The sequence below is a fragment of the Marmota flaviventris genome, chromosome 6 (genome assembly GCF_047511675.1).
Source record: "Marmota flaviventris isolate mMarFla1 chromosome 6, mMarFla1.hap1, whole genome shotgun sequence".
NCBI classification, from domain to species: Eukaryota; Metazoa; Chordata; class Mammalia; order Rodentia; family Sciuridae; genus Marmota; species Marmota flaviventris.
Genome location: NC_092503.1, coordinates 112,032,172 through 112,055,931, shown reverse-complemented (window position 1 = coordinate 112,055,931; position 23,760 = coordinate 112,032,172). Strand labels below are relative to the sequence as shown.

Below are 23,760 nucleotides of genomic sequence, written 5' to 3'. Positions count from 1 at the left end.
AGTTACTGAGGCTAGGGGCTGGGGTTGTGGCTCAGCGGTAGAGCACTCACCTCGCAAGGGCAGGGCCCTGGGTTCGATCCTCAGCACCATATAAAAATAAATAAACAAAATAGAGAGGTATTGTGTCCAACCACAACTAAAAAATAAATATTAAAAATTAAAAAAAAAAGTTACTGAGGCTGGTTTTGAATTTGCAATCCTCCTGTCTCAGCCTCCCAAGCCATTAGGATCCAGTGTGCACCACCAGCACCTAGTTGGCTGTCCACTTTCAAAGTGGTGTTGTGTTCTTCTTATTGGCTACCTCAAACCAGTTCCTTGTATTCCAAGTACAAAAACCGAGGTCCACTTGGGGTAACCAAATGCTTAAGACAGCAGAGAGAGTGGGCTAGTTAGGGCCATAACCTGGTCTTTTGACTGAAGCCAGCCCATGTCTACCCCATGACAGTGTCGGTCCACAAGTAAGGGGGAGCCTACAAAGACCCATGACTTACAAACGTGCCTAGGGCCCCTAGACCTGGTCCTGCCTTGACTCTCCTGTTTGTGGCCATCATCCAGGCCACAGGAAGAACAGAGGTAAGTGTTCAAGAATATCAAAAGAGCAGAGTTGAGCTGCCTGGGGAAACTGTAGAGAGCGGCACTGTCCTATAGCACTGTGAAAAAGGCACAGCTAACAGCGGACATCCTCCCAGTTCAGGGAGGAAAGATTGGAAAGGGAGAAAGGTTCCCCGCTGGGCCCCACTTGAAGGGACTCTTCATAATCCTGTTGTGGGCAGTCCTCTTTGCCCATTTCACTAACAGCACACGACACCCACGGTCAGGATGGTCTGGTCAGTCCAATCCCCATACAGGGGAGAACCACCGGAAACGAGGCCCAGGCAGCGGTGTTCCGGACAGCAGGCTGGGCAGGAAATGGAGGGATGAGCCCCGCCCTGGCCCATCACCTCAGTGAGGAAGAGGACAGGTTTGTTCACTCCAAAGGACAATGACCAGACACAGAACTGTCCCTAATCTTGGTCAAGCCCACTCTCACTTTTCACTGGGTCTTTCCACAGAAACTGGAGTTCCTTTAGGTTAACTGCATGGAGGTGGGGGTTAGAAATGGCATCTTGGAGGAAGGGAGTCCTCAGTAAGAGGAAGCCAAAAGAGCAGTCTGAGGGGAGAAAGGGGCTCCTGCCACAGGCCTGATCCAATCCCAGCCCAGGCAGGGGCTCCACTGGAGGCCCCTGATGTAAGGTGGAGGCCCTCTGTAGGTCATCCTAGGGGTGGCTCTCTGGGAAAGCCGCTTTGCAAGTCAGACACCTAGTTATACATCACACTTATTTTCCTTTTGCTGTTTCTGGACTATTATAGTAAAGGTCCTGTTTCAAGGTTGTGGACTGGGCTCAGCCATGCTGGGCATGGTTAAGGAGGTCCCAGGGCCCACCTTTGGGCCAAATGTGTTGAGAGTGAGAGAACAATCCCCTGAGGCCTGCCCAGAAGGGTCCCAGAGCAGGGGAATCTGTATACCCTCAACCTCTACTACATTTGCTCAGCCCACTGCCAGTCTCAGAGGGCACAAATCTTATCTCCTTAGGGCAGTCTTCCTCACAGGTCTCCTTTCTGCATCTAGAACCCCAGTCATCCTCTCACTTTAACAAAGCATGCACTTCTGCCAACTCCAGGTTCTGGGCCAGGGCTTTCTAAAGAAAAAGAAATGATCATAGAATTGTTACAAAAACCACAACCACCCCAAACTTCCCAGAATGAAGCCCCTACCTGTTGGGCCTGCCCTATGCCCAGCCCAGCCCCTACCAGAAAAGAGTTATTACCCATTGAGCCAGAATTTAAAAATAATTATATTAATAATAAATATGTTAAATTACATTTAAAACAATAAATAGAAAAATAAACTGATAAATAAAATCAACAGGTACAAAATGTTTCAAAATTCCAACCAAAAAACACACACAGACAGCTGACAGACAAGACAAATGGATGGGAGGGGAGGCGTGAGACACCATCACAGGACCCTTCACAGTTCACGCTGCGGCTCCTCCTTGCCCAGTCACCCTCTCCTCTCTCCAGCCTGGGGACCAGAAAACTCAGTGGCTGACCTCTGTGGGGACTTCAGCCCACTCTGGGAAGCTTCTGGCTCCACCTCAGTGCCTTCTGCCAAGCAGCCCTGAGCCCAAGCTGGGTGGGTCACAGGACGGGAGAGAGACAGAGGCCAGACCACGGTGGGCATGGGTGGAGGATGGGGCCATCTACAGAGGCAGGTCAGTGCTATTGTGCCGGGTCTTCCTGGCAGTGCCATCGTCCCTGGGCAGAGCCCTCTGCAGGTTGGACATGGCCACAGTCTTCTTGAGGTCAATCACGGCATAGGAGTCTGAGCTGCGGGCAGGGTGGGTGATGGGCACCGGGGCTTGGGGAACTGAGGGGTTCTGAGACCCTTTGGAGCGGTCTCCGCCCCAGCCCTTGAGCTCCACCTGGATGTAGTTGAGCTGCCTTGGGGGTTCGGGGCCTGGCCGGCGGAAATCAAAGTTGAAGACCCTTGGGGAGCCACGGCGGCGGGTCAGTGGCACAGGGAAGCTGCTGTGGCTGCGGGTGGCAGCCCGGGTGCTGGTGGGCTTCTGCAGTGGGGTCTCGTCCTCCTCACCATCAGGGAAGCCATTGGAGGAGGGTGTGAGCCCATCCCTTGAGTCCCCATCATCCCCAGCCTCCCCACCCAGTTGCTGGGCTTGGCTCTCCCACACAGGGGGCAGTGGGGGCAGGTTCTCATAGTGCAGCAGGGCAGCCCTGCGGTGGGCCAGGCCACTCCAGCCCGGCTCCTCTGGGCTCAGTCTCCAGCCACCACCTCTCCGCAGCCCCCCACTGACATTCTCGTAGGTGCATTTGGGCTGGGCCGGGCACTCAGAAGAACCCTCATTGTTATTGTTGTGGTGGGGAGGGTCATGCAGGCTGGGGCAGAGGCCCTGGCACTTCATCATGTGCCGCCGAGCAGGAGTGGGGCCCAACACAAACTTCACCTGGCCCGGCTGCAAGAACACCTGTGGGTCCCGCTGGTCAGGGCCCTGGGCCTGTGAGGAGAAGGGTGCCCGGCCCTCAGGCAGAGGCTGCAGGCAGTGCCGGCTCCTGCGGTGGTCATCTTCATTGGCAGGTGTGTTGACATACGTGTGGGACTGTGGGGAAAGAATCCAAGTGAGACAGGAGGGTCCAAGGGTCAGGAGGAAGGAAAGGATAGAACAGATGGGGGAAGACAAAAGAGGCACAGGGAAAAAAAGCTGGAGTCTCCTCTCTCCTCATCTTCCAAACCTTCCAGAGACACTCCCTCTCTTGTGGGGACAGGAAGGAACCCCATCAATTTTAGCCCCCTTCACATGATCCTTCCTGGGAGGAGGTGACCATATTTCCTATCTCCTGTCTCCACCCAAACCAACAGGGCCAGCTGCATGCTCACCTGCTCATCGGGGGCAATGAGGGCATGGGTGGACTCTTCCCCAAGCGAAGAGTGTCGCAGGCTGCTTGTTGATGGCCGCCGGGGAACAGAGAATCGTGGGCCCTCTCCAGGGCAGCCAGGAAAGCCATTGGAGAAGCTGGAAACAGTGTAGCCTAGAGCTGGGCCCAGGGGAGGCAAGCCCAGGTGAGGGTACTTAAACCACTTGACAGCCACTTGTAACTGCATATATGCTGTGTCCCAGGGGAGGAATCAGTCCACTACACTGGCAGCCCGCATGGCCTTTCACCTTCTCTCTGCTCCTCAAATCTTGCCCTGCCCCTCAGAGGTCAGTCTGAAGTCGATCCCCCACTTTCTCCATTATAGCCTTCCTGAACCACCTAAGCCACACCTGTTGTCCCTGCACTTCCCCTTAGCCTCACAGCTCTGCTGGCGGGCTCCAGGAAGCTCCTCCAAAACAGACTGTTTTCTATCCTTTCTTCCCCCCCCTTTCCATCCTCAGGTCAGCTCAGGGAGTACCAAGAGGCAAGCAGGTGTGTGGTCCAGACTCAGTGAGTGAAAGCAGAAGCCATGGGAACCCTCCAGGAGAGTCACAGCTAGAGATGCCTGCACTAGCAGCCAGAGGGGTAGATGTGTGACCCAGCAGACAGAAGAAAGGAAGCAAAAAGCTCCAGACTGCCGTTTCCATGGAAACCCAAAGTCTTCCTGTCTGTTCCTCAACCATTAGTCAATACAAGGCCCAGGACTCCACAGCCTCAGCTTGAGTCACCTGATTGGTCCAGCCCAGGACTTATCCATCCTCAAGCGTGGTTCTAATGATGGACAACTGTCCTGGAAAGCTGGCTCACCCAGCTGTCCCCCCACCTGTCAGCCTGACTCATGCCTCTGCCTCCCAGTCTTGTACTTCCCAGGCCTGTGCTTTGTGTGTGTACACTGGGGTCCCAGAATGGGGGTCTCCTCACCATTGGGCTGCTGGGGGGCCCGAGGGAGGTCGAGCTCAGCGGGGTGGCTGTTGCGGGTGATGATGACTGGCTCCTCCAGCACACTGATGCTGTTGCACTGCATCAACTCCTGGAGGAGGTTGAAGATTTCCTCAGCTCGAGAGCACTTGAAGGCAAATATCCCTGGAGAAGGAGAGGAAGAAACGATGGCTCCTTTGACTCCAGGGCTGAAGAGCTCCACAGGCACACCAAGTACAGGGAAAGTCCCTGAACTCCAGTCCCAGGGCTGCAGAGACCTGGAAATACCTCTCCTTGCCCTGATCATTCTTCCCAGGTGCACTCTAGAACCTCAGGGCTATTGGAGGGGCTGGGCCCAAAGTATCCTGTGCCCTATACTCACATTATCTGTGAAGGAAGAAAGGGAGGGAGGGAGGGAGGGAGAAAAGATGCAGAGCTGCAGAGTTAAAGGCAGGTCTGGCAACGCAGTTGTGCGGCTCCCAGATGCAGCCAGCTCACTGCCCTTCCAACTCCAACACACACTCTGTCCAGGGACTCAGGGAGTAGAGAGATCACCTTGGTGGTGGGCCAGCCTGGATTCTGCAACAGTGGGACCTGAGACTAGAGGCAGGCTACTTGGGGTTAGTGTGTGTGTGTATACATATCCTCAGCAAAGATAAATACAATTAGGCTAGGGTATGGACAATAATTACTATTATATTATGATATTACTATTAACACAAGGCACAGTATAGGACAATTGTGGTTTGCAGAAAAGAGAGAGAGGAAGAAAATAGGCTATTCTGGCAAGATTAATCAGGGTTGGAAAAGACTGGGAAAGCCTGGAGTTTTGGAAGAACCCTGTGTTGAGGGTTAGGGCAGACTCTCTAGGATGCCAAATGAAGAGCAAACCCCCTTAGGAATAGGAAACTTCTCCTGTCCCTTCCTCTGCTCATTCAGTGATGCCTGCCTCTGTCTATGAGCTCCAAGGGTGAGGTGCATGGAGAGGAAGGCTCCTCCAGCAAATATGACTTTCACCATCCTATTGGTCACCTCAGTGGAGAAATTTGATCATCCCTTTTCTGAAGTTATAATCCCAACCTGCATTTAACCTAATCTCATGTAGGACTCTTTGCAGCATTATATATGGATCCTATACATAAACCCAGAACGTGCAACTCCTTCAAAGAGTCATGGCTGGCTCTAACCTTGACCTCATGGTCTATCACCTCCTGGTCTCTGGCTGCAGGGAGAGAGAGAAGAGAGAATACCTTACTCCACTGCTCACAGGTGAACCTCCTGAGGGTTAATATGTCCAGTAGAGACCCAAGTGTCCCAACTCCCCAGATATCATTCCCAAGCCACTCATGCCCAGAGGAGCCAGTCTCCTAACTGACGTGTCTTTCATTACTTATAGGGTCCAGAATGTATGACCTGGAAGCTTAGAAAAAACTGTTTCTACTTAGAGGCAAGAAGGAACCTTATAACTGCAGTAATAAAGGGGAGAGTCATTTGCTTTTACTAGGAAGGCTCTGACCTAGGAGCACTGACTCTTTCCCACAGGCAGTGCAACAGATATTCTTACAAATACTGAACGAAATGGAAACTCAATGACCAAAGAGATAGAACAGTGGCCTGGAAGTTCACATAGTTCTGTAACAAAGTGCTGTGTACCTTTGGCTAAGACTCTTCTCCTTTTTTGACAACACCTGTCAAGTCTGATGGCTAAGTTGGATGTTAAAGACCACTCTCAAATTCTACAACAAACTTCCCAACAGTCTCTGGTGCTATATCTTCCATCCCCAGGTGCTCAAGCCCCTGTCCCGGGGAATGGGCAGGGATGGTACTCACCCTGGCCTGTCTGACATCTGCGGCCACTCTCAAAGGAGAAGAGGTTAGAGTCATAGCCATAGCGTCGCAGGCAGAGGTAGGGCCAGCGGACAGCTTCCCTCCGCTGCAGGTGCAGCACCAGCTCACTCTGTGTCAGCTCCATCACCCCTGAGCCCAATTCTACCCCCTCATCATCCACATTGGTCACCTGGAGGGGAGGGGACAGAAAGGTCAATGAGTGAGTCCAATAAGAGTGGACCCTGAGCCACCAGGATGCAGTTTTTCAGGCAGGAGTTGGGAGACTTCAGGGTATTACCTAACTCCACCCAGACAATGTCTGAATGCCACAGTCACTGGGGATATACAAACAGAGCTGGGCACATGGCAATTATCTGGGCAACCCCCTCCTCTATGGGACTTAGTTATGTCATCTGAACAGAGAGAAGAGGGAAATAGTTGACCCCCAAGGTCAGTGGTTAGATGACCAGGGTTAAATAATCCCGGAGAGTCCACGGCTTGGTATCCAAAGGCCAGACATTTATAACGAAAGGGTTAAACTGTAACTTCAAATTCTTAAGATGTCAGGAATATCAAGCCAAAGGCAGAAGAAATACATACTGCCTCTACTTCCCCAACTGTGTGACCTTGCTAAGGGCTCCCTCCTCTGGTAGGCAGAGAAACATGCTTCAACATGCCCCCAAATGTCCCAGTGTGGGGAGGAGGCGCCCCCTTCAGGGAGGGGTCAGGGGACCTTGGCCCAAGGGAGTTTGGCTTTAGCTTCAAAAGGCAAACAGGAAACTGATACAAGGCTTATCATGTGCTAAGCATTACTTAACCCATTAGTCCCAAGTTTCCTATTCTGCAAATATTACCATGAAATTGACACAGGTGCATTAAAATAGATTGGAAATCATAATCTAGAGCTTATTAGATAATTTGTTATCATTAACTTTATATATTAAATATCACTACTAATAATAGTATCATCAGTAATATTAATGAATATTATATCAATCACGTATTATTTTTCTCAAAATAATAGAACTCTAAAAACATAAATATTAATTTCAAAGTTATCAGAGTGGTACACCTTTGTTGCTCAAGTTTTTTTTTTCTTTTTGTACCAAGGATTGAATCCAGAGGCACATAACCACTGAGCCACATCTCCAGCTCTTTTACTTTTTATTTTGAGACAGGGTCTCACTAAGTTGCTTATGGCTTTGCTAAGTTGCTGAGGCTAGCCTTGAACTTGCAATCCTCCTGAGATTACAGGCATATGCCAAGATGCCTGTCTTAAACATAATCTTAATAGTATCAAGAAGAGCGAAAAATGACAATGGCCTGGGCCTTTTTTTAAATCAGGCCACCTTAGAGGTTGTAAATGGGAGAAGATTTAAGCCCATAACCTCAGGCTGCCATTTCACTTTCCATAGACAGGCTGAGGTGACTGCACAGGGCCTCAGCCCAAGAGGCCATTAGGAACTCAAGGGAGGAGATGGCTCTAGGTACCTTGAACTTGGTAGGGTGGTTGTCTGGGACGCTGTCTCTGTTCAAGCAGCTACAGCAGCTCCCCATGGTGTCAGAGCAGCCAGCCCACCCTAGAGAAAAATATAAGAGATAAGCAGATCACCAGCAGTAACTCCAAAAAGCCCGGCTCTGGGGAACTTGGGCAGAATCACCTCACTGTGACCACCTGCTCTGTCCAAGAGACTGTATGACATAAACCTCAAAAGAATTTACTCTCATTTCAGGGCTGGATAGACTTTGGATAAACATTAATTTGAGTTAGAATGTGTTAAGGGTTCATGCTAATGGTGGGGGGGGGGGGGCGGATGGAAAAAGCTTTTCAGAAGTACAACATTCAACCTGGACCTTAGGAAATATGCAGGATTTTGACCCGTGGAAAGGTAGGGAAGAAAGATCTGGGCTGCAGAAAAAGTATTGATATGATCGGGGCCCAGAAGTGACCCTGTTTTGAGAGTTAGGGTGCCAACCCAAGGCCCTCTTTCAGATTCAGCAAAGACACTGTCACTTGGAAGTACTAGATACTTTGGCCTGTACCTTTCTCTTTTTTCCACCTCCTTTTTTACTTTACCCCTTCAACTTCATCCAAGTTCTTTCCTCCTTCACTACTATCCCAACATCCACCTGAAAATTTTCTTGTGGGTGTTTTCTTCAAATAAATTGTGACATTACAATCATAAAGACACATTTGAAAAACTTAAGGTTTTAAATAACACAATTTTTATAACCTTGATTGAATATTTCTCCATTTAAAAACATTCTGGGGCTATAGTTCAGTGGTAGTGTGTGCTTTGTCTGCACTAGGACCCAGGGTCCATCCCCAACACTGCAAAACAGAAACAAAATGCTGGCTTTGCTCCCCACTGACCAAAGGGGAGACCAGAGGCCTTACTATTTAGCTTTTCCCTCCAGGATTCTGGCAAACTTGGATAATATATCATAACAGTGAGGCCTATTCTAGGATGGAGAGGATACCACCAGGTTTGAGTGACCTAAGGAAATAAGAAACCCAGGGACCAATTCTAACTAGAAGTTTCAAGAGGTTGCAATTTGCTGCAAGAATGAGCTGACTGGATCAACTATCCTTCTAAAACTGCAGGATGTACCAAGACTTGAACAACCCAATGATCTGTACTCTCTATTCCTCCCAACTTGGGAAACTCCAGGAAACTGACTTCCATATGCAGCTCTTACCTCACCCAGGCCATTGGGGAGCTGACCATGGGAGGGGCATGGGGAAGGATTCCCACTTTATTCCCCCTGTCCTTGGTGGGGTATCATGGCAAACAGCCTGCAGAGAAGACACCTGGATCCCTCTGGGTCACACCTGGGGCTCACCTAGCATAGAAAACAGAGACCACAGAAAACAGAGATTAATGGAAAACTCCTATCCTCACCCCAACTGATAATGAAACTAAACTGTTATCATCCATTCCATCTGGACATCTGTTCTAGATCCCAATGGGACAGAAACACCTATAAAGAAAGATCATGGGACCACAAATTCTAAGCCCCATAGGCTCAGAGAGGGAGAGACTCCTCTGGCATCAATTTGAAGTCTGAGACACCCAAGATGTTCCAAGACCTCCAGGTTTATATTCCCCTGTCAGTGCTATTACAAGCAACACCCAAAACAAGGCCTTACTTTTGCAAAGAATTTTAACTCTACAAAGAACTTTCTTAAAAAGTACATTATAATGTACTAGAAATAGCACTGGCTTAAGATTCAGGAAACCAATATCATAGTCTGTTTTGTTGCTACCAAATATCTGGGAGACTATCAAGTCAATTCCCCACTACCCCATCCCCAACTCCTACTCGAGGCCTTAGTTTTTAGGGGAAACACTGGAAAACTGTGGCACTCATAGCTTCAATAACTTCTAGAGGTAAGTATGTAAGACCAACATCACTAAAATGGACAGTTTCCTCTTCCAGGACAAGCTTCTTCAATCGCACATTTTGAAGCTGGACTGAATTTCTGTTCCCCAAACTCTGAAAAGTCCAATTTTAACAAAAATATTAACAAGCCAAATTTGAGAGCATCTGCACCCCAGGTAGAAAAGTCAACAAACTAAGACTCTGAAGACTCTCAAAATCCCCACCCTCCTGCTCTGGAAAAAGTATTTCCCAGGGACACAGTGCCCTGCATCTTTGCACAACTCCTAGGTAAAAGGACCCCCACCCTCTTAGTGTGGTTTATTCTCTGGGAGGAAGGAGGAAGGAGGAAGCAGGCCAAAGGAGATGTGCATAGCCTAAAGATAGATTCCTGGGAAAACATTGGAGCTTAAGCTATCAGAGGGAGTGAGGATTGTGTGTGAAACCAAGAACTACGGGGTGCAAGTGGGGGAAGGGTTGTACTTTTCCTGTCTCCATCTTTTCCATCAGATGATGTTTGGACATATCATTAGATAACCCATTGAGAGGAGATTCCATTGGGCGGGAAGGATGGGGGAGGGGGCTCCCATCTAGGATAGGTATGGAGTGGGGACTGGAGTTAGATGGGGTTATGGTGACTGAAATGCATGCATGCAAAGGAGGGACGTGGGCAAGAATTGGATTTGAGCATGGTGCAAAGAAAACAGAAGATATGAAGGCTCGATCTGAGAAATTTCAGGGAAGTGGAAGCATTTGGGGACATTCAGAACGGTGGGTCTGTACGCGTTTCAGGGGATTCGTAAAGTGATCAAGGGGTTTTGAGGGCTACAGGAGATGCGAAGGTGTGACGGGGGAGGGGGAGAGGGTAGGGTCTGGGGAGTAAGCGGCAGATTTGGCAACAGGGTTGTCAAGGGGTTATTTCTAGGGACCCGCAAGGAATGGGAAGGTCGGGGCCGCGCACCGTGCCTGGATCCCCGCCCCCAGCCCTGGGGACTCCACCGCCCGCTTGCCCGGGGCTTCCTAGGGAGGGAGCGGAGACTGCGGCGCGGCGCGACGCGGCCTCAGTAGAGCCGCCTCGTCCCCGCCCCGCCGCGCCCCGACTCACATCGCCCCTCGGCCCGGGCGGCGCCGGGCCCCGCTCCCGGGTCCCGCTGCAGTAGCCGCCGCCCGCCCGGAGCTAAGGCCTCCCCGCCCCGCCCCGCGGCCGCGGGGTCGGAGGTCACCAGCAGCACCAACGAGACGCTGCGGGCGGGCGGACCCGAGCGGGGGCGACCGGCGCACAGCCTAGAAGGTCCCTTTGGAGGACTTTGCAGTCGGGAACAGGGAGCATGCGCAGACGCCAGAGGGCGCTCCCGGTCAGCGGCTGGAAACTCTGGCGGGAGCGGGGCGGGGCCTGAAGCGGAGACGGGGCTGAGGAGGCAAGAAAGATAGGGGAGAGTGTCCCAGGGAAAAAAAGGGAGAGAGCGGGACCCTAGAGGGCTGAGGAGAGGAAAAACGGCGGGAGGACCAACGGGGACAAGAAGACGGGAACGGGAGGGAAGCACACCGAGAGGGGTAGGGTTGGGGCCAGAGGGGAGGTCTGAGGGGACCTGGGACCTTCCGGGGGGCAGAGGCTGCAGACTCCGCTGTGCGCTTTCTTTCTCCGCGCGGCTAAGAACCTCGGCGGAGTCCCGGCGCAAAGCCCACGCTTGGCGAGGGCAGGGCAGCCTGCTCTGTCTCCACCCTGAGATCCCATGAATGTTCTTCTTAAGTCCCCCTCCCCGCGGCGCCCCTCTCCACCAGCCGGACCAGGCGGGCGGGCGAGGACCGCTAGGGAAGCGGCGGAGGAAGGGCCGCACCTACCCCGCGGGCAGAGGCGGGGGGCGGGGCCATGGGAGGGTCCGACGGCGGGTCAGTCCAGAACAGCGCGGACACCGGCGGGAAGCTGCGGTGAGGCCCCGGCGGAGTCCCGGTCCCCTTCCCTAGGCTACCAGCCAGACAAGGAGCCAGAGCAGACTTGGAAGCCACACCACCCCATATCCCCTCTCTGCGGGTGGGCCCGCAGAAAAACTTTGGGATCTATTAAGAGGGCACTTGGCGGCACCGGACACTCCCCGCCCCTTTCCCCCCAACTGTCCGGGGAAACCCCTTCCCTCCTGCTCGCCAATCCCTAGAGCCTGTCGGACTCTGCCCTTCTAGGCAGACGTGGGTTGGGGATTTCTATACTCCCTGAGCATGGTTCCACCTGCAGGGAGGCGCGAGAGACGGTTCAACCCTGTCCCTCATCTGGGGAGAGGAGGGAGGGGAAATATGGCATGTTAGTAAGGTGGGGTCCAGTGCTAGGTGGAGGTAAGTTAGGCTGCTCTGGGTAGAGGTGGGGGAAGAGTGAGAGACAAAGATCTGAGCGTTGTTTCTAAATTCTGACAATTCCGTGCTAAACTTCAGTTATTAACTAACCTAGAAGAAAGTGCAAATCCCCTTCTGGGGTCCCATATGTCCCCCTTCTTGCTGTCTAGAGCAGGGTCAGTGCTGTTAGGGGAAGTTGCTACTCCTGGCTCCCAGTTTGAATAGTCCATCCTGGCTGTCTTCCACAGGAAACCTGCCTGACCTGAGGACAGAACAGGAAGGAAGCAGGTGGGTGTGGAACCAGAAAGAAGGGAAGGGTGGCACAGGACATTTGAAACAGGGCTGAGGAGGATTCAGGCCTGGGAAGCACTGATAACTGTTATGGTCCAAACCTGGGCCCAACTCCAAAGTCATGTCTTAAAAGAGGCCAGAGATTTAATATTTACCCCCCTATTCCCAGCTGCTGTTAGACTCCATCCAGCTCTGAGGCCACCTCCTCCTAAAGCTTTCTTTAGCTTTCTAGTGTGACCTTGGACATATTAAAGTTTGTTTCAGCTGCAAAATGGGACAAAAGAAACTTTTATAGGATTATTGTGGGGATGGACTATATTATGTAAAATCCTAAAATTGTCCCTGGCACAGAATAAACAAAAAAATTGGCTATGGTAATCCTCCCCACCACCAGCTCCACTGAACTCAGGGGCACTTTACCACTGAGCTACGTCCCTACCCCTTTTTTTATTTTGAGACAGGGTCTTGCTAAGTTGCCAAGGTTGGCCTCGAACTTGTGGTTCTCCTGCTTTAGCCTTCTGAATAGCTGGGATCACAGCCTGTACCACTGCACACTGGCTGCTGTGGTAATGGTAATTTTTTTCCCCCAGTGTGTGTGATGTGCCCAGCGTTCCAGTCCCATTCGGTCTGGTCTCACCACTAGCCTATGAATTCTTTGAAGGCAGGGCCCATCTCTATTATACTTCAGTAGTTTCTTTTCACCATCAAGATACTGCAGTCACATCAGGACTTGCTAAGGAAGTCTAAAGAAATGTATTAAGATTATCCAATGAAATTGCTGCCATAGAGGCTGAGGATGTAGCTCAGTGGTAGAGCACTTGCCTAGCATGGGCAAGGCCCTGGATTCAATTTCCAGCACTGCAAAAGAAAAATAAAGAAAACAAGAAATAAATAGCTGCTATAAATAAAAGCACAACGTTTTCCTCTGTCCTACAGAGCTTATAGACTAGATGAGCTGAGAGGGACATGGGTTTATGGAGAAATGGGGAGCATTCGGTTGTTGTGGGGTGCCCATGGGCTCACCAAAAAAGCAAAATGCCCTCTCCTCCCACTGTGGGACTCCTTTTCCCTTCCACCTAATCTTGGGAGACTCCAGAATTTGAACTTCAGAAACTCAAGCTGAAAGGCCTCGCCTTGAGATCTGGCTCTGACACTTAACTAGCTGTTTGACCTTGGGTATACCATTCATGTTCACTGATCCTCTGCTTGGCCATATATAAAATGGGGACAACAATACCACCTAAGTCACCTGGTTGTTGGCAAGATTGAATGAGATAATGCCTGTAAGCACTCAGCACTGCCTAGCATACTATAAGGGCCCAATGAATGGAGGTGGCTTTTATTGTTTTGGGATAGATCTTGCCACCAATGTCAATGCTGAACTCTGGCTGGCTCCACCAAGAGGACAGTCCCATCTCCAGGGAGTTAGTTCCTTCGGCCAACTCAGATGACTCAGGCCACCTGCCAGAAGAGGACCCTGAGGATACCTCTGCTCAGGTAGTAAGAGTATTGCCCTTCCTGAGACCAACATGCTCTCTGTCCTTTGGACCTCCTCCCTTCCCATCAAGTGGGAGGCAGTTTCTCTTGTGGCTAACTTCTTGTGGCCCTTTTCCCTCTTCAGGAATTCCTTTCTCTACAGCCCCTCAGGATGTGGATAAACTCATTCCCATGAATATATACTACTTCTCCCAGGGCTTGGGTAGTCAAAGCCAACCTGAGGGCTTTGGCCTCAAGGAATAAAGCGGGTAGCTTCAAGTACAAGAAGGGAAGCTTTTGGGGGACTCCATAAAGACAGATTACAGATGCAGGAGTGACCTGTGTCCTTGTGCATTGAGGATCTGGAAGGAATATCCTAGTGTAAGGGATTTGCTTAGAAGCTGCTCTAGGTTGGAGGAGATGGCATTGAGGAGGAAGAAAGGGGGAAAGGAAGAATAAGACCTAGCTCCACTCTCCTCTTTTGCTGTCTTCCCTCAGGGTCCTGCACTTCTGAGCTTGGGCATACCTCATCAGGACACCAATCATGTCCCCAACTGGCCTGGGCTTCAGACCCTCCTGCAGCAGCTCCCTCCACAGGACAGTGATGTGAGTTTTCTTTCTCCACCTCCCCTTCTGTTTGCCTCTCTCCTTTTTTCTCTCCCCCTTTACTTGCTGTGGGAAGTAAAGCTCTTCTACTATGGCGGGGGGGTAGAGGGAATCATTCCCCTGCAGCCTGAGTTTCCCATCTACATAATGGGTGCAATAACATCTGCCATGTCTTCCACAATGCTTAGTTCAAAAGCAAATGAGAAAATGGACATGAACAATTTTTGAAACCAATAATGGAATGTACAAATGTAGAGAGCATGGTGGTTTAGTATTTATTGAGGTCCTACATGTGCCCAGCTTAAAGGCTTACAGTTCAATTGGGAGGCAAGACAGAAGCATATGAAATAGAGAAAACACAAGAACAGGAAATGATGCCGAGCTGTAGCTTTTTGGGAGCAAGGACCTAGATATGTGGTGACAGGGTATGGGGCTGTCAGGCCCCGAGTTATTACCTTTCTGGGAGAGAACAGGGTGAGACAGTGGTAGACTTTCTTAATCGTTTTCCCCTCTTTTCAGTGCATCTATGCTATTTCCTGAGGTTCTAGCTCTATCATACCCAGCAACTAAGCCTTCTAGAATTCTCTAGTTGAACCTTAGTCCTGCCTGCTGGGGCTGTCCCAGTCATAGTAGAGGCCTGTTTCTGTAGGAACGTTACTGCCTGACCCTTGGGGAGGATGAACTGGCTGAGTTGCGGCTCTTCTGTGTCCAGCGGAAGCAGAAGGCCCTAGGACAAGGGGTGGCCCACCTGGTAACTCCCCAGCTTGAAGGACACACCTGTGAGAAGGTATGGAGTTCCCCTTCCCCAATCCTTTTCCTTTCTCCACTCCTTGCCCTCTCACTTCTACAGAAGGGGCTAGCTTCTGGGACTCTGGGGAGACAGGGCTTAGGGATGGGCAATTTAGCACCTTAGGGACAAAGGGAAACCAAGTCTGGGAGTTCTTGGTGGAGACTGCAGAGGGGGTGGGCCTGCCAGGGCATAAAACAAGTTAGGTTGGGATTGCAATGGAAGCCAGAAGGAAAGCTGGAAGGTTGGTTCAGACTGTGACTGTGACCTGCCCAGTGTCCCCACCCGGCAGTGCAGGGAGCAGCTGAAGCCTGGAGAGTACAGCGTGTTTGCAGCCCCAGCAGGCGAGCAGTGCTGCTGGCACCGGCCTTGCTTCACTTGCCAGGCCTGTGGCCAGGCCCTGGTAAACCTCATCTACTTCTACCATGATGGGCATCTCTACTGTGGTCGTCATCATGCTGAGTTGCTGCGGCCACGATGCCCAGCTTGTGACCAGGTATAACACTGAGGGGAGGGAGAGGAGGGGTATACTGCCCAAAGCCCAAAATAACTGGATGTAAGGAGACAGATATTCTATGGGCTGTAGCCTGACCCAGTATTGCAGGGTGGGGTAGGGAGAACTAGGAACCAGCCAGACCATCCAACGGGGGTTTTCACTTGAGCTCTGGTCATGTGAGACCCACTGCCTTTATCTGTGCCCCCCCCCCAATCACAAGCAGAGTCCCTCAAAATTTTTGGACTCAAGAGATTTCTCTGGAGCAGGGAATGAATATTTTGGATATTCATCTCAGCGTGTGTGATGCTCAATGCTATGCTTAATCATGCTAGAAAGACCCTTAATGTCAGCATAAGAGGCAAGGCCCAGCCCTGGGTTGGGAGTCCAGGAGCCCAGGGTTGAACTTCTGACTCTGCCACCTGCTAGCTGGGGATCCTGGCTAAGCCAATCAGTCCACACGCGTCTAAGAGTGACGAAGTACATCAAATGGAAATGTCTGTGGACGTGCTTTAGCGTTAACTAGGTATAAGGCGTGGTTATTGGATGAATTAATGGGTGAATGAATGAATGGAATATTTCCCTCTCCCTCTCCCTCTCCCAGTTGATCTTCTCCCGGCGCTGCACAGAGGCAGAGGGACGGCGCTGGCACGAGAATCACTTCTGCTGCCAGGGCTGCGCTGGGCCCCTCCGCGGGGGACATTATGCCCTGCCGGGGGGCAGCCCCTACTGCCCCAGTTGCTTTGAGAGCCGCTACTCAGATGCGGGCTTGAGCCTGGCGGGGACACTGGAAGGGCGGGCGTCCCTTGGTAAGGGAAGAGTAGGTGCAGATCAATGCGGGAGGGAGTGGTGGCTTGGGCTGGGTAGAGGAGGGGGTTCTCCCGGGCGGGACCCTCGCCCCAGTTCCACGCCGTCCCATTCCTCCAGCAGCGCCCCCGTCCTCCCACCGCAACCCCCAGACCCGAGCTTCGGGGCCCGCAGCTCTCACCGCGCGTCCCTGGCCGGAGCGCTCCAAGGGCCTCCCGAACCCACCCTGCGCCGCGGTCGGGGCTGCGGCGCCGGACTCGCTCCCGGGCGGGGGACGCGGCCGCCGGCTGGTGGACGGAGCAGGGAGAGGCGGGGGCCCCTGGGGAGGACTCGCGGCGGCGGCTGCGCGCACGGCCCGGGGCGGGGCAGGAGGCTGCGCCCAACCCCGCTAGCTTCAGTGGGTCGCTGTGCCAGGCTTGTGCAGAGCACTTCGGGATCTGAGAAGAGCCTTTCTGACCCGGTCCGGAACAGGGGAGGGAAGTCCAGACCCAACTGAAAGAAAGGACCACGTCTCGTTAAACGCCGTGTTCACCTCCCGGGCAGAATTTCCCGCCGCAACCTCCAGCTCCAGCCTGGAAACCCAGAGTGGGCGGGAGCTAGAACGCCTGGAGACGCCCCGTGATCCCAAGGAGGACGCGTCCTGCCCATGTCCCACCTGCTCCTCTTCCTCTGATTCGGAACCCGAAGGCTTTTTCTTAGGCCAGCGTCTTCCGCGGCTCAGGAAGACCCTCGGAAGCTTCCAGGCAGAGGATAGCGACACCTCCAGGAAGCATTGCACCATTTGCTAGTGGCGCAGCCGAGATTGGGGTTTGAAGGGGCGGCATCCTTAACGCGGGAGAACAAGGCTCTCTTCCCTCTATAAATCCTAGGCTGAATTTAATCAGGGATCGCTGCCTGAGTGAGGCAGCGAGGTGACAAACTTGGAGTGCATCTCTTCAACAGTACACTTTTCTGACTTTTCGTAGAGATTTTCTTGGGAAATCCCATTCCTCAAAGCTACGCCTTCCCTCCTAAACTAGCCCTCATCCCCAGCACCCTCATCCTGAGCCATCGAAATGATAATTTAGCACGTGTGGTGATGACTGACTGCGGAGCCGGAAGTCTGGTGGGACAAGACGGAGGGCACGGTAGAGTTGAGCCGTGTACTCCCCACCTCCCGGCGCTAGTGGAAGCGCAGCCGCAGAGTGGCCATCGGCGGTTAGAGGCAAGCTAGAGCGACAGCGCCCTCTACCTGTGGGCGGAAGCGCCAGGCCGGAAGTTGCGTGTGGCGGACGCCTGTACGGTTTGTCTTCCAAGTGCAGTGCCGACATCGAAAGTATTAATGGCTTCCAGCGGCGTTACGGTGAGCGCTGCCGGGTCGGCAAATGAAGCCCCTGAAATTCCGGACAACGTAGGAGACTGGCTTCGGGGAGTCTACCGCTTTGCCACCGATAGGAATGATTTCCGGAGGTAACTGAGCCCGGAGAGCTTGGTCCCTCTAGCCCGTGTACACCTGAATTTCCCCCTCTCGGCGAGGCTGGCGTCCGGTTTTGTACGTTGCCAACGTAGTAGCGCTAAGTACCTCTGAATGTGCTTTGCTGAGGTTCTTAACCGGGAGGATTCCCATGTGGGAAAATCGGTATATCACGTGGCTAGTGCGCCCTGACGAGGGGAACGGGGAGCAGGTGGCGTCCACACACTAACAGGCTTTTCAGCCCTGGTCGAGTGCCTAATTGGCCTTTGCAATTGATCTTGCTCTTTAGGAACAGAGGCGAATCCTAGGTTCTCATGTGGGTATTGGGCAACGATACCATGTAATAACCATTTATCAATGCATCAGGAAATGATTAGCTTTTTTATATATATATATACTGGGGATTGAACTCAGGGGCACTCGATCACTGAGTTACTTAGCACCTCGCCATTGCTGAGGTTGCTGAGGCTGGCTTTGAACTGGCGATCCTCCTTTGTCTCGGCCCAGCCCCCACCGCTCTGCCTCACCAGCCGCTGGGATTACTGGAGTGCGCCACCGCGCCCTGCTTCTTATTATATTTTATTTTGTTAGCCGTACAGGTGACTCAATGACCACAGGGTTAATGAAATATATTCTCTATCCAGGAACTTGATCCTGAACTTGGGACTCTTTGCTGCGGGAGTTTGGCTGGCCAGGAACTTGAGTGACATTGACCTAATGGCACCTCAGCCAGGGGTTTAGCCAAGTAGGTGAGCACTTAACCACCCCTCTGCCTATCTTAGAAGTTCCAGAGGTTAGGAGAAGCAATAATTTACATCACCTCTTCATGAAATGTAGTAAAGAATCTTGATGTAAAATCCTTAGCTTTTCTAAATCTTTCTTAACTGGTTTTCTATTTCTAATGCCACCTGTTGTCCTATGATCCTACTGCAGATAAATGGAATTCCTGTGCTGCACCCAAACCTTCCAAAAACAGCGTACAATCTGTGACTGGTACAAGTTTGCCCTGATGGTAGTTGAAGTTGGATTCAGAGGGCACCTTCACCTTCCTCTTGCCTCGGTGAATTCCACTCTATGGTCAACATTCAGCCTCTGCCAAAGTGTTGCCTCTGTTCTGTAAAATTCTGTACATAGTTCCTAAGTTTCTGCAGGGGGTGATCTTTGCTCTTGTTGCAAGGAATAATGATGGTGTTATAACAAATATTTGAAATAAAGATCACACACAAAGATAGCCATTTTATTCTTTTAATAAGAAACTTCTGCTTACAAAAACAAGGTGTAAAAAGTCCAGATTTACAAAAATCATAAAAACATGATTTATATTTCACACTTGAAAAAGACAGGAACAAGCCCCAAACAGATTGCAATGGAGGTGGTTTGCCTCTTATTAAAAGAAGGGGGAAAAAAAAAAAAAAAAACCTGTAACCACCCACTACACATAGATGCCAACATAACATGAAGCTTATTCTTGAGGAATTCTATTGTTGAACAGTATTGGGGAAAAAGCCATTTGGTGTTGCATAGCATTTTAGCGTACCAGGTGGGTTTTCCAGGCACCAGGGAGGCATCGTTGCTGGGATAGAATGAGGTTTGGTGGCATAAAGAGGGCAATGATGCATAGGTGGAGGACGATATAAGTCAGCCTTGGCAGTGGGCACTAAAGTGAGACTGCTGAGGAAGCTGCTTCCTTTGCAAGTAAACAAATGTTTAATTTGATCCTAATATTCTTAACACCACTGTCCAGGGACTTGGGTTCTTTGGAAATGGAATATATAAAGAACTGGCATGGAAATACTCATAGGCATAGAAAAAGGTGAAGATACGGACAGGTTCACCATAATAATTTTTTTCTAGTCAATTTATTAGGCATTTTAGAAAACACTGCTTTTATGTGCCAAGACGCATATGGAACTGCTGTGGGTTTAAAGGGCTTTAGGTGGATCAGTACAACTGCACCACTGTGGCTTGTTACACCTGATAGATGCGTTGTCTTTAGCAATTTGTTCATTCAATTCTTTTTTTTTTTTTTTTTAACTCAAGTCGACCCTGCTGGTATAAATTTCATTAAGAAAGTTATTTAAGGGCTGGTGATGTAGTGACAGAGCAAGTACTTTGCATGTACTAGACTCTGGGTTTGATCCCAGCACCAAAAGAAAAAATAATAATAAAAAGAAAGCTGCTTGAGAATTAGAAAGCACCATTCTCGTGAATATTCATCAGATAAGTCTTATCTGATAAGAGGAATGAACTATGAGCTTGTGGGAATTCAGGTCTGGGACTGGCTTAATATGAAACCAAGACCTTGTACAGTACACTGGGATTAGAGATCCTCTGAGAGGTTTATATCTTAACTGATTATCAAGATGAAGAGTGGTCACATATGAGAGCGAGGCGTAGGTTTGAAGCCATTACCTCCAGGAGATCAGGAGGAAAATTTTAAGCTCTAACAGATGCTAAACCCCATTAGACCTAAATCAGACTACTGCAACAACAAAGAATACCACAACCTCCTTTATAGGAATGAAACTTAGACTCTGAAAGTCTGCTTCCTGATCTTCTCATAATTGTTCATTCTATTTGATAAAAATTTCCGAAGTTGAGTTGGGTGCTGTGGTCAGGCCCCATAATCCCAGGAACTTAACAGGCTGAGGCAAGAGGATTGAAACAGCAAGATTCTTGTTTCAGAAAATAAAAAGGGTGAGGAATATAGCTTAGTGGTAAAGCATCCCTGGGTTCAATCCCTAGTGCCAAAAGTAAATTGTTTCCAAAGTTGAAAATCAACATGGAGAGATGGCAGCTTGCAGAAACATAATTCAAAATTCACTCAAAATTTCATATTTAATTTCAAGTAATTGTGTTTACTGTTGGTTGGTTTTTAAAGCCACAATGCTGGTTGGGTAAGGTTTCATATAAACTGGCTTAGTTATGAATTTAGTAAATAAAACTATCAAGTCTACAATTTCTAAAGATTTTTGATGGAATTTCATTAATTCTGTGAATGAAAGTATTAGCTTTCACCATTGCTAATACAACATTCTCTCCAAGGGAAGTCAGTTTTAGATCCAGTTACATTTGTCAGTCCTTGACTAGGTTTTTGTTTTGTTTTTTGGGTTTTTGTTTGTTTTTTTGGTGCTAGGGATCAAACACAGGGCCTCAGCATGTGCTTTACCCCTGAGCTAGATGCCCATAGCTAGCTGGATTTAAATGAAACATGCCGGCATAAATATGGAACAAATCCACAAAAATGACTGCTTCAGTGCTATAGTAACTCTGGTATAACTAGAGCAGTGTGTGAGCTGAACAAGTACATAGTGACTAAAGTCACAGCCCTAGACCTAGGAAATGGTTGCTAAAAATGTTAGATATAAACTAAACGCATAGTCCTCTTTTAGAAGGTGTTTTTCAGCTTTAGTGCTGACTAAAAAAGAATCTAAGCCACCAGAGAGATGCATATGTGCCTGGTGAAAACCTAAGTGGCCATGGGAAGTTTTACCCCAAAGGCACAGCTCTTCACCTAATTAGTGCAGTAACTAGGCTAAGGAACCTGGTTATCAAGTGTGCTTGGAATGGTGAGCTTTTAAAAAATCCTTTGGTGTGAAGTCTAGTGAGCTCAGGGGAAACCTTAAGATTGGATGGAGTCAAAAGAAACAGGCTTAGAACAGCCCTGCAGTAAGTGGACTCAGCTCACTCCTACAGCCATTCAGCACCACCTTCCATATCCACTCACCATCCCAGTCAACATTTGCCTGGGAAAGGGTGTGGGGACCCAGGTGGAGGCTTCTCTTTTGCATCATTCCCTTTGCATATTACACAGTGCACTGGTTTGTCTTAGAATTCACATATAGGGGATTGTTTTCTACACTGCTTCTTGCTATTTTGTGCAAAAGAACTTCAGAACCAATGGAGGTACCACTTCAGGAAGAACCACTTTTGTTTGACTTCTACCACAAGTTGCCCAGCACAAATCATTATTTTGATAAAGACTGAAAGGCCTTTTCTGATCATTTGTGCTCTCCCAACCAGCTGGAAAAGCAACCCTTCCACTTATAAGCTTTAACCCCCAATAGGGATATAGAACACATTTAGGAAGGGGTAGTCTTCCAGCCTGCTTTGCAAAGGCCAGAGTTAATGTATGGAACATACAAGGGTATACAGCAGGCCTGGAAAGAGCCATTTGATGAATAATCACAAATAGGAACAACTTGGACATTACAATAAAATTTCAGAACTTGCTGGTAAGAATGATTTGCATTTACACACAAGAGATGAAATGCTTTCAACACTACATAGACCCATTTGCCACTTGAAATGATAAGAAGGAATCCTTTTCCTTTTCAATCTCATGCAAACCATAATTGAGTACAAGGCACCAATTTATGAATTGTATAAAATTAGTTCACAAAGCTTTATCAGTAAGTAAAACAAACTTCATTTCTCCCTTCTTGTCCCCCCACCCCCCCCCCCCACCCCTTTACCCCCAACCAAGTTTTCATTCTTTACTACTGTCTACCTCTCTGGCTTGCACTGGGGCATGCCCCACTACCAGCCAATCCACCCCATTGGTTCTTCCCTTGCACTTGGATGGAGTTGTAAGCATAGCCAGAGTAGGGAACTCATACAATCATTGGCTCTAGAAGCCTTGCCCTTAAAATCAAAAATAAACTCTTGCTATTGAGTCCATAGGACACATTAACACTTCTACAGTTTCCAATTTTGTTCATGACATTTTAAGAGACATCTGGAAATTCTTTACAGTGTGGCACTGCCCCCTACCTCAGCCTAAGAGGGGCTGGATCAAAGCTAGCAAGAACTCTGTCCACCATTTAATAAGTGCTTCAGTTCCTGGCAGCCAAGGGCATTCCTAATTTTTTTACACTAGCATGGATGCTGGTCTCAGAGGCAACCACAAGTATAAGGGTCAGGCTAGACTGAGGTAAGAAATGTTTTTTGAGGGCCAGGGTGCATTCTTCTTGGCTGGTTACAGCAGCAAGTAAACACACCAGCCAACTACAAAGGGTTTCTGGAATGGGACTCTTAACTACTTGCCCTGGGAAAGAAGCAGGCCCTTTAAGATTCAGTAGATCTTGGGTTTGATTTGGCAGCAGCTAGTCAACTTCTACCTGTTCTTATTTTCATTTTTTCCTAATGTTTCAATTAATATAAGATGCAACTGAGACATTCATCTGTTTCCAATGTAAATAACTTAAAGGCAAAGGGACACTTCCCTTAACTATTGGCTTTTGCAGTGGTGAACTCTTCTGTTCTAAAAAAAGAAAAATCTCCTTAAAAACTAACTTAACAGTGCCTAGTGCTGCTGCTTCTGGTACCTGAGGTGTCTGTGATTGCAATGGGCACCTTCATAATTGTGTAGCTTAAGGGCAACTCTGATGTTGGTTTCTGTTCCAACTCATTTTAAATGACTTTATTAATTTGATAAGTGAATGCTCAGCTAACAAGCACTATTTTACAAATAATCTGCCTAATAATCTTTACAGTGTTTGGTATGCTATTTTCTAAATAAAAATTGAAAACCTTTTAATTTTTGTTTACTAATCAGTATTTCTGGACAGCCAGAGGGGTGAAGCAGGTGCTCTATCTGTTCTTCTCTATCTTGCAAGTTCTCTTATTATTAGAATAATAAACATAGGTGTCAAGATGAGGCACGGTTCAGTTTCCTTTACTTTTTCACTCCCTTCATTTTTTTTTTTTGTTGTTGTTGTTGTTAATGGACTTTACTGTTGCCACAAGAAGTCATCACCAGTCATGCCAACTTAGGAATGTGGACTTTGAGAGTACAGTTTCACATCAGAGCCTCTGACAGCATTGGCAGCTGTGGACACTTTAAAACAGTGTTCAGGAGAGGGTGAACCCAGGCAAAGCTTATACAAAGAAGCCTGCAGTAGACAATATAAACCAAACAGC

General features: G+C 49.3%; 3 protein-coding genes across 11 annotated transcripts; 2 read left to right on the top strand and 1 right to left on the bottom strand.

The window, feature by feature from the left end:
* Positions 1–1,895: 1,895 nt before the first annotated feature.
* On the bottom strand, positions 1,896–16,617 carry Frs3 (fibroblast growth factor receptor substrate 3). 5 transcript variants are annotated; one of them, XM_071613408.1, is made up of 7 exons: positions 11,197–11,329; positions 8,920–9,063; positions 7,711–7,799; positions 6,223–6,409; positions 4,396–4,557; positions 3,437–3,594; positions 1,896–3,158 (listed from the first exon to the last, which is right to left on the bottom strand). In XM_071613408.1, the coding sequence occupies exons 3-7, from the start codon at positions 7,774–7,776 to the stop codon at positions 2,244–2,246; spliced, it is 1,488 nt and encodes a 495-aa protein (XP_071469509.1). In that variant the 5' UTR covers positions 7,777–7,799; positions 8,920–9,063; positions 11,197–11,329; the 3' UTR covers positions 1,896–2,243. The 5 variants fall into 5 exon arrangements, with proteins under 5 accessions (XP_071469509.1, XP_027806299.1, XP_071469508.1 ...); XM_027950498.2 differs by lacking the exon at positions 11,197–11,329 and adding an exon at positions 10,706–10,788; XM_071613407.1 differs by lacking the exon at positions 11,197–11,329 and adding an exon at positions 10,706–10,742 and having other exon boundaries at positions 8,920–9,717.
* Positions 10,963–17,464, top strand: Prickle4 (prickle planar cell polarity protein 4). 4 transcript variants are annotated; one of them, XM_071613412.1, is made up of 8 exons: positions 10,963–11,018; positions 12,174–12,213; positions 13,573–13,713; positions 14,191–14,298; positions 14,948–15,085; positions 15,378–15,581; positions 16,183–16,387; positions 16,800–17,464. In XM_071613412.1, exons 3-8 carry the CDS (start codon positions 13,585–13,587, stop codon positions 17,171–17,173), a joined length of 1,158 nt encoding a protein of 385 aa, XP_071469513.1. In that variant the 5' UTR covers positions 10,963–11,018; positions 12,174–12,213; positions 13,573–13,584; the 3' UTR covers positions 17,174–17,464. The 4 variants fall into 4 exon arrangements, with proteins under 4 accessions (XP_071469513.1, XP_027806190.1, XP_071469514.1 ...); XM_027950389.3 differs by lacking the exon at positions 10,963–11,018 and adding an exon at positions 11,029–11,154; XM_071613413.1 differs by lacking the exon at positions 10,963–11,018 and adding an exon at positions 11,463–11,529 and having other exon boundaries at positions 16,857–17,464.
* Positions 17,465–17,605: 141 nt separating this feature from the next.
* Tomm6 (translocase of outer mitochondrial membrane 6) lies at positions 17,606–19,069 on the top strand. Of its 2 annotated transcripts, none has more exons than XM_027950391.2 (3): positions 17,606–17,834; positions 18,483–18,583; positions 18,772–19,069. In XM_027950391.2, the coding sequence occupies exons 1-2, from the start codon at positions 17,707–17,709 to the stop codon at positions 18,577–18,579; spliced, it is 225 nt and encodes a 74-aa protein (XP_027806192.1). In that variant the 5' UTR covers positions 17,606–17,706; the 3' UTR covers positions 18,580–18,583; positions 18,772–19,069. The 2 variants fall into 2 exon arrangements, with proteins under 2 accessions (XP_027806192.1, XP_027806191.1); XM_027950390.2 differs by having other exon boundaries at positions 18,483–18,587.
* Positions 19,070–23,760: the final 4,691 nt, after the last annotated feature.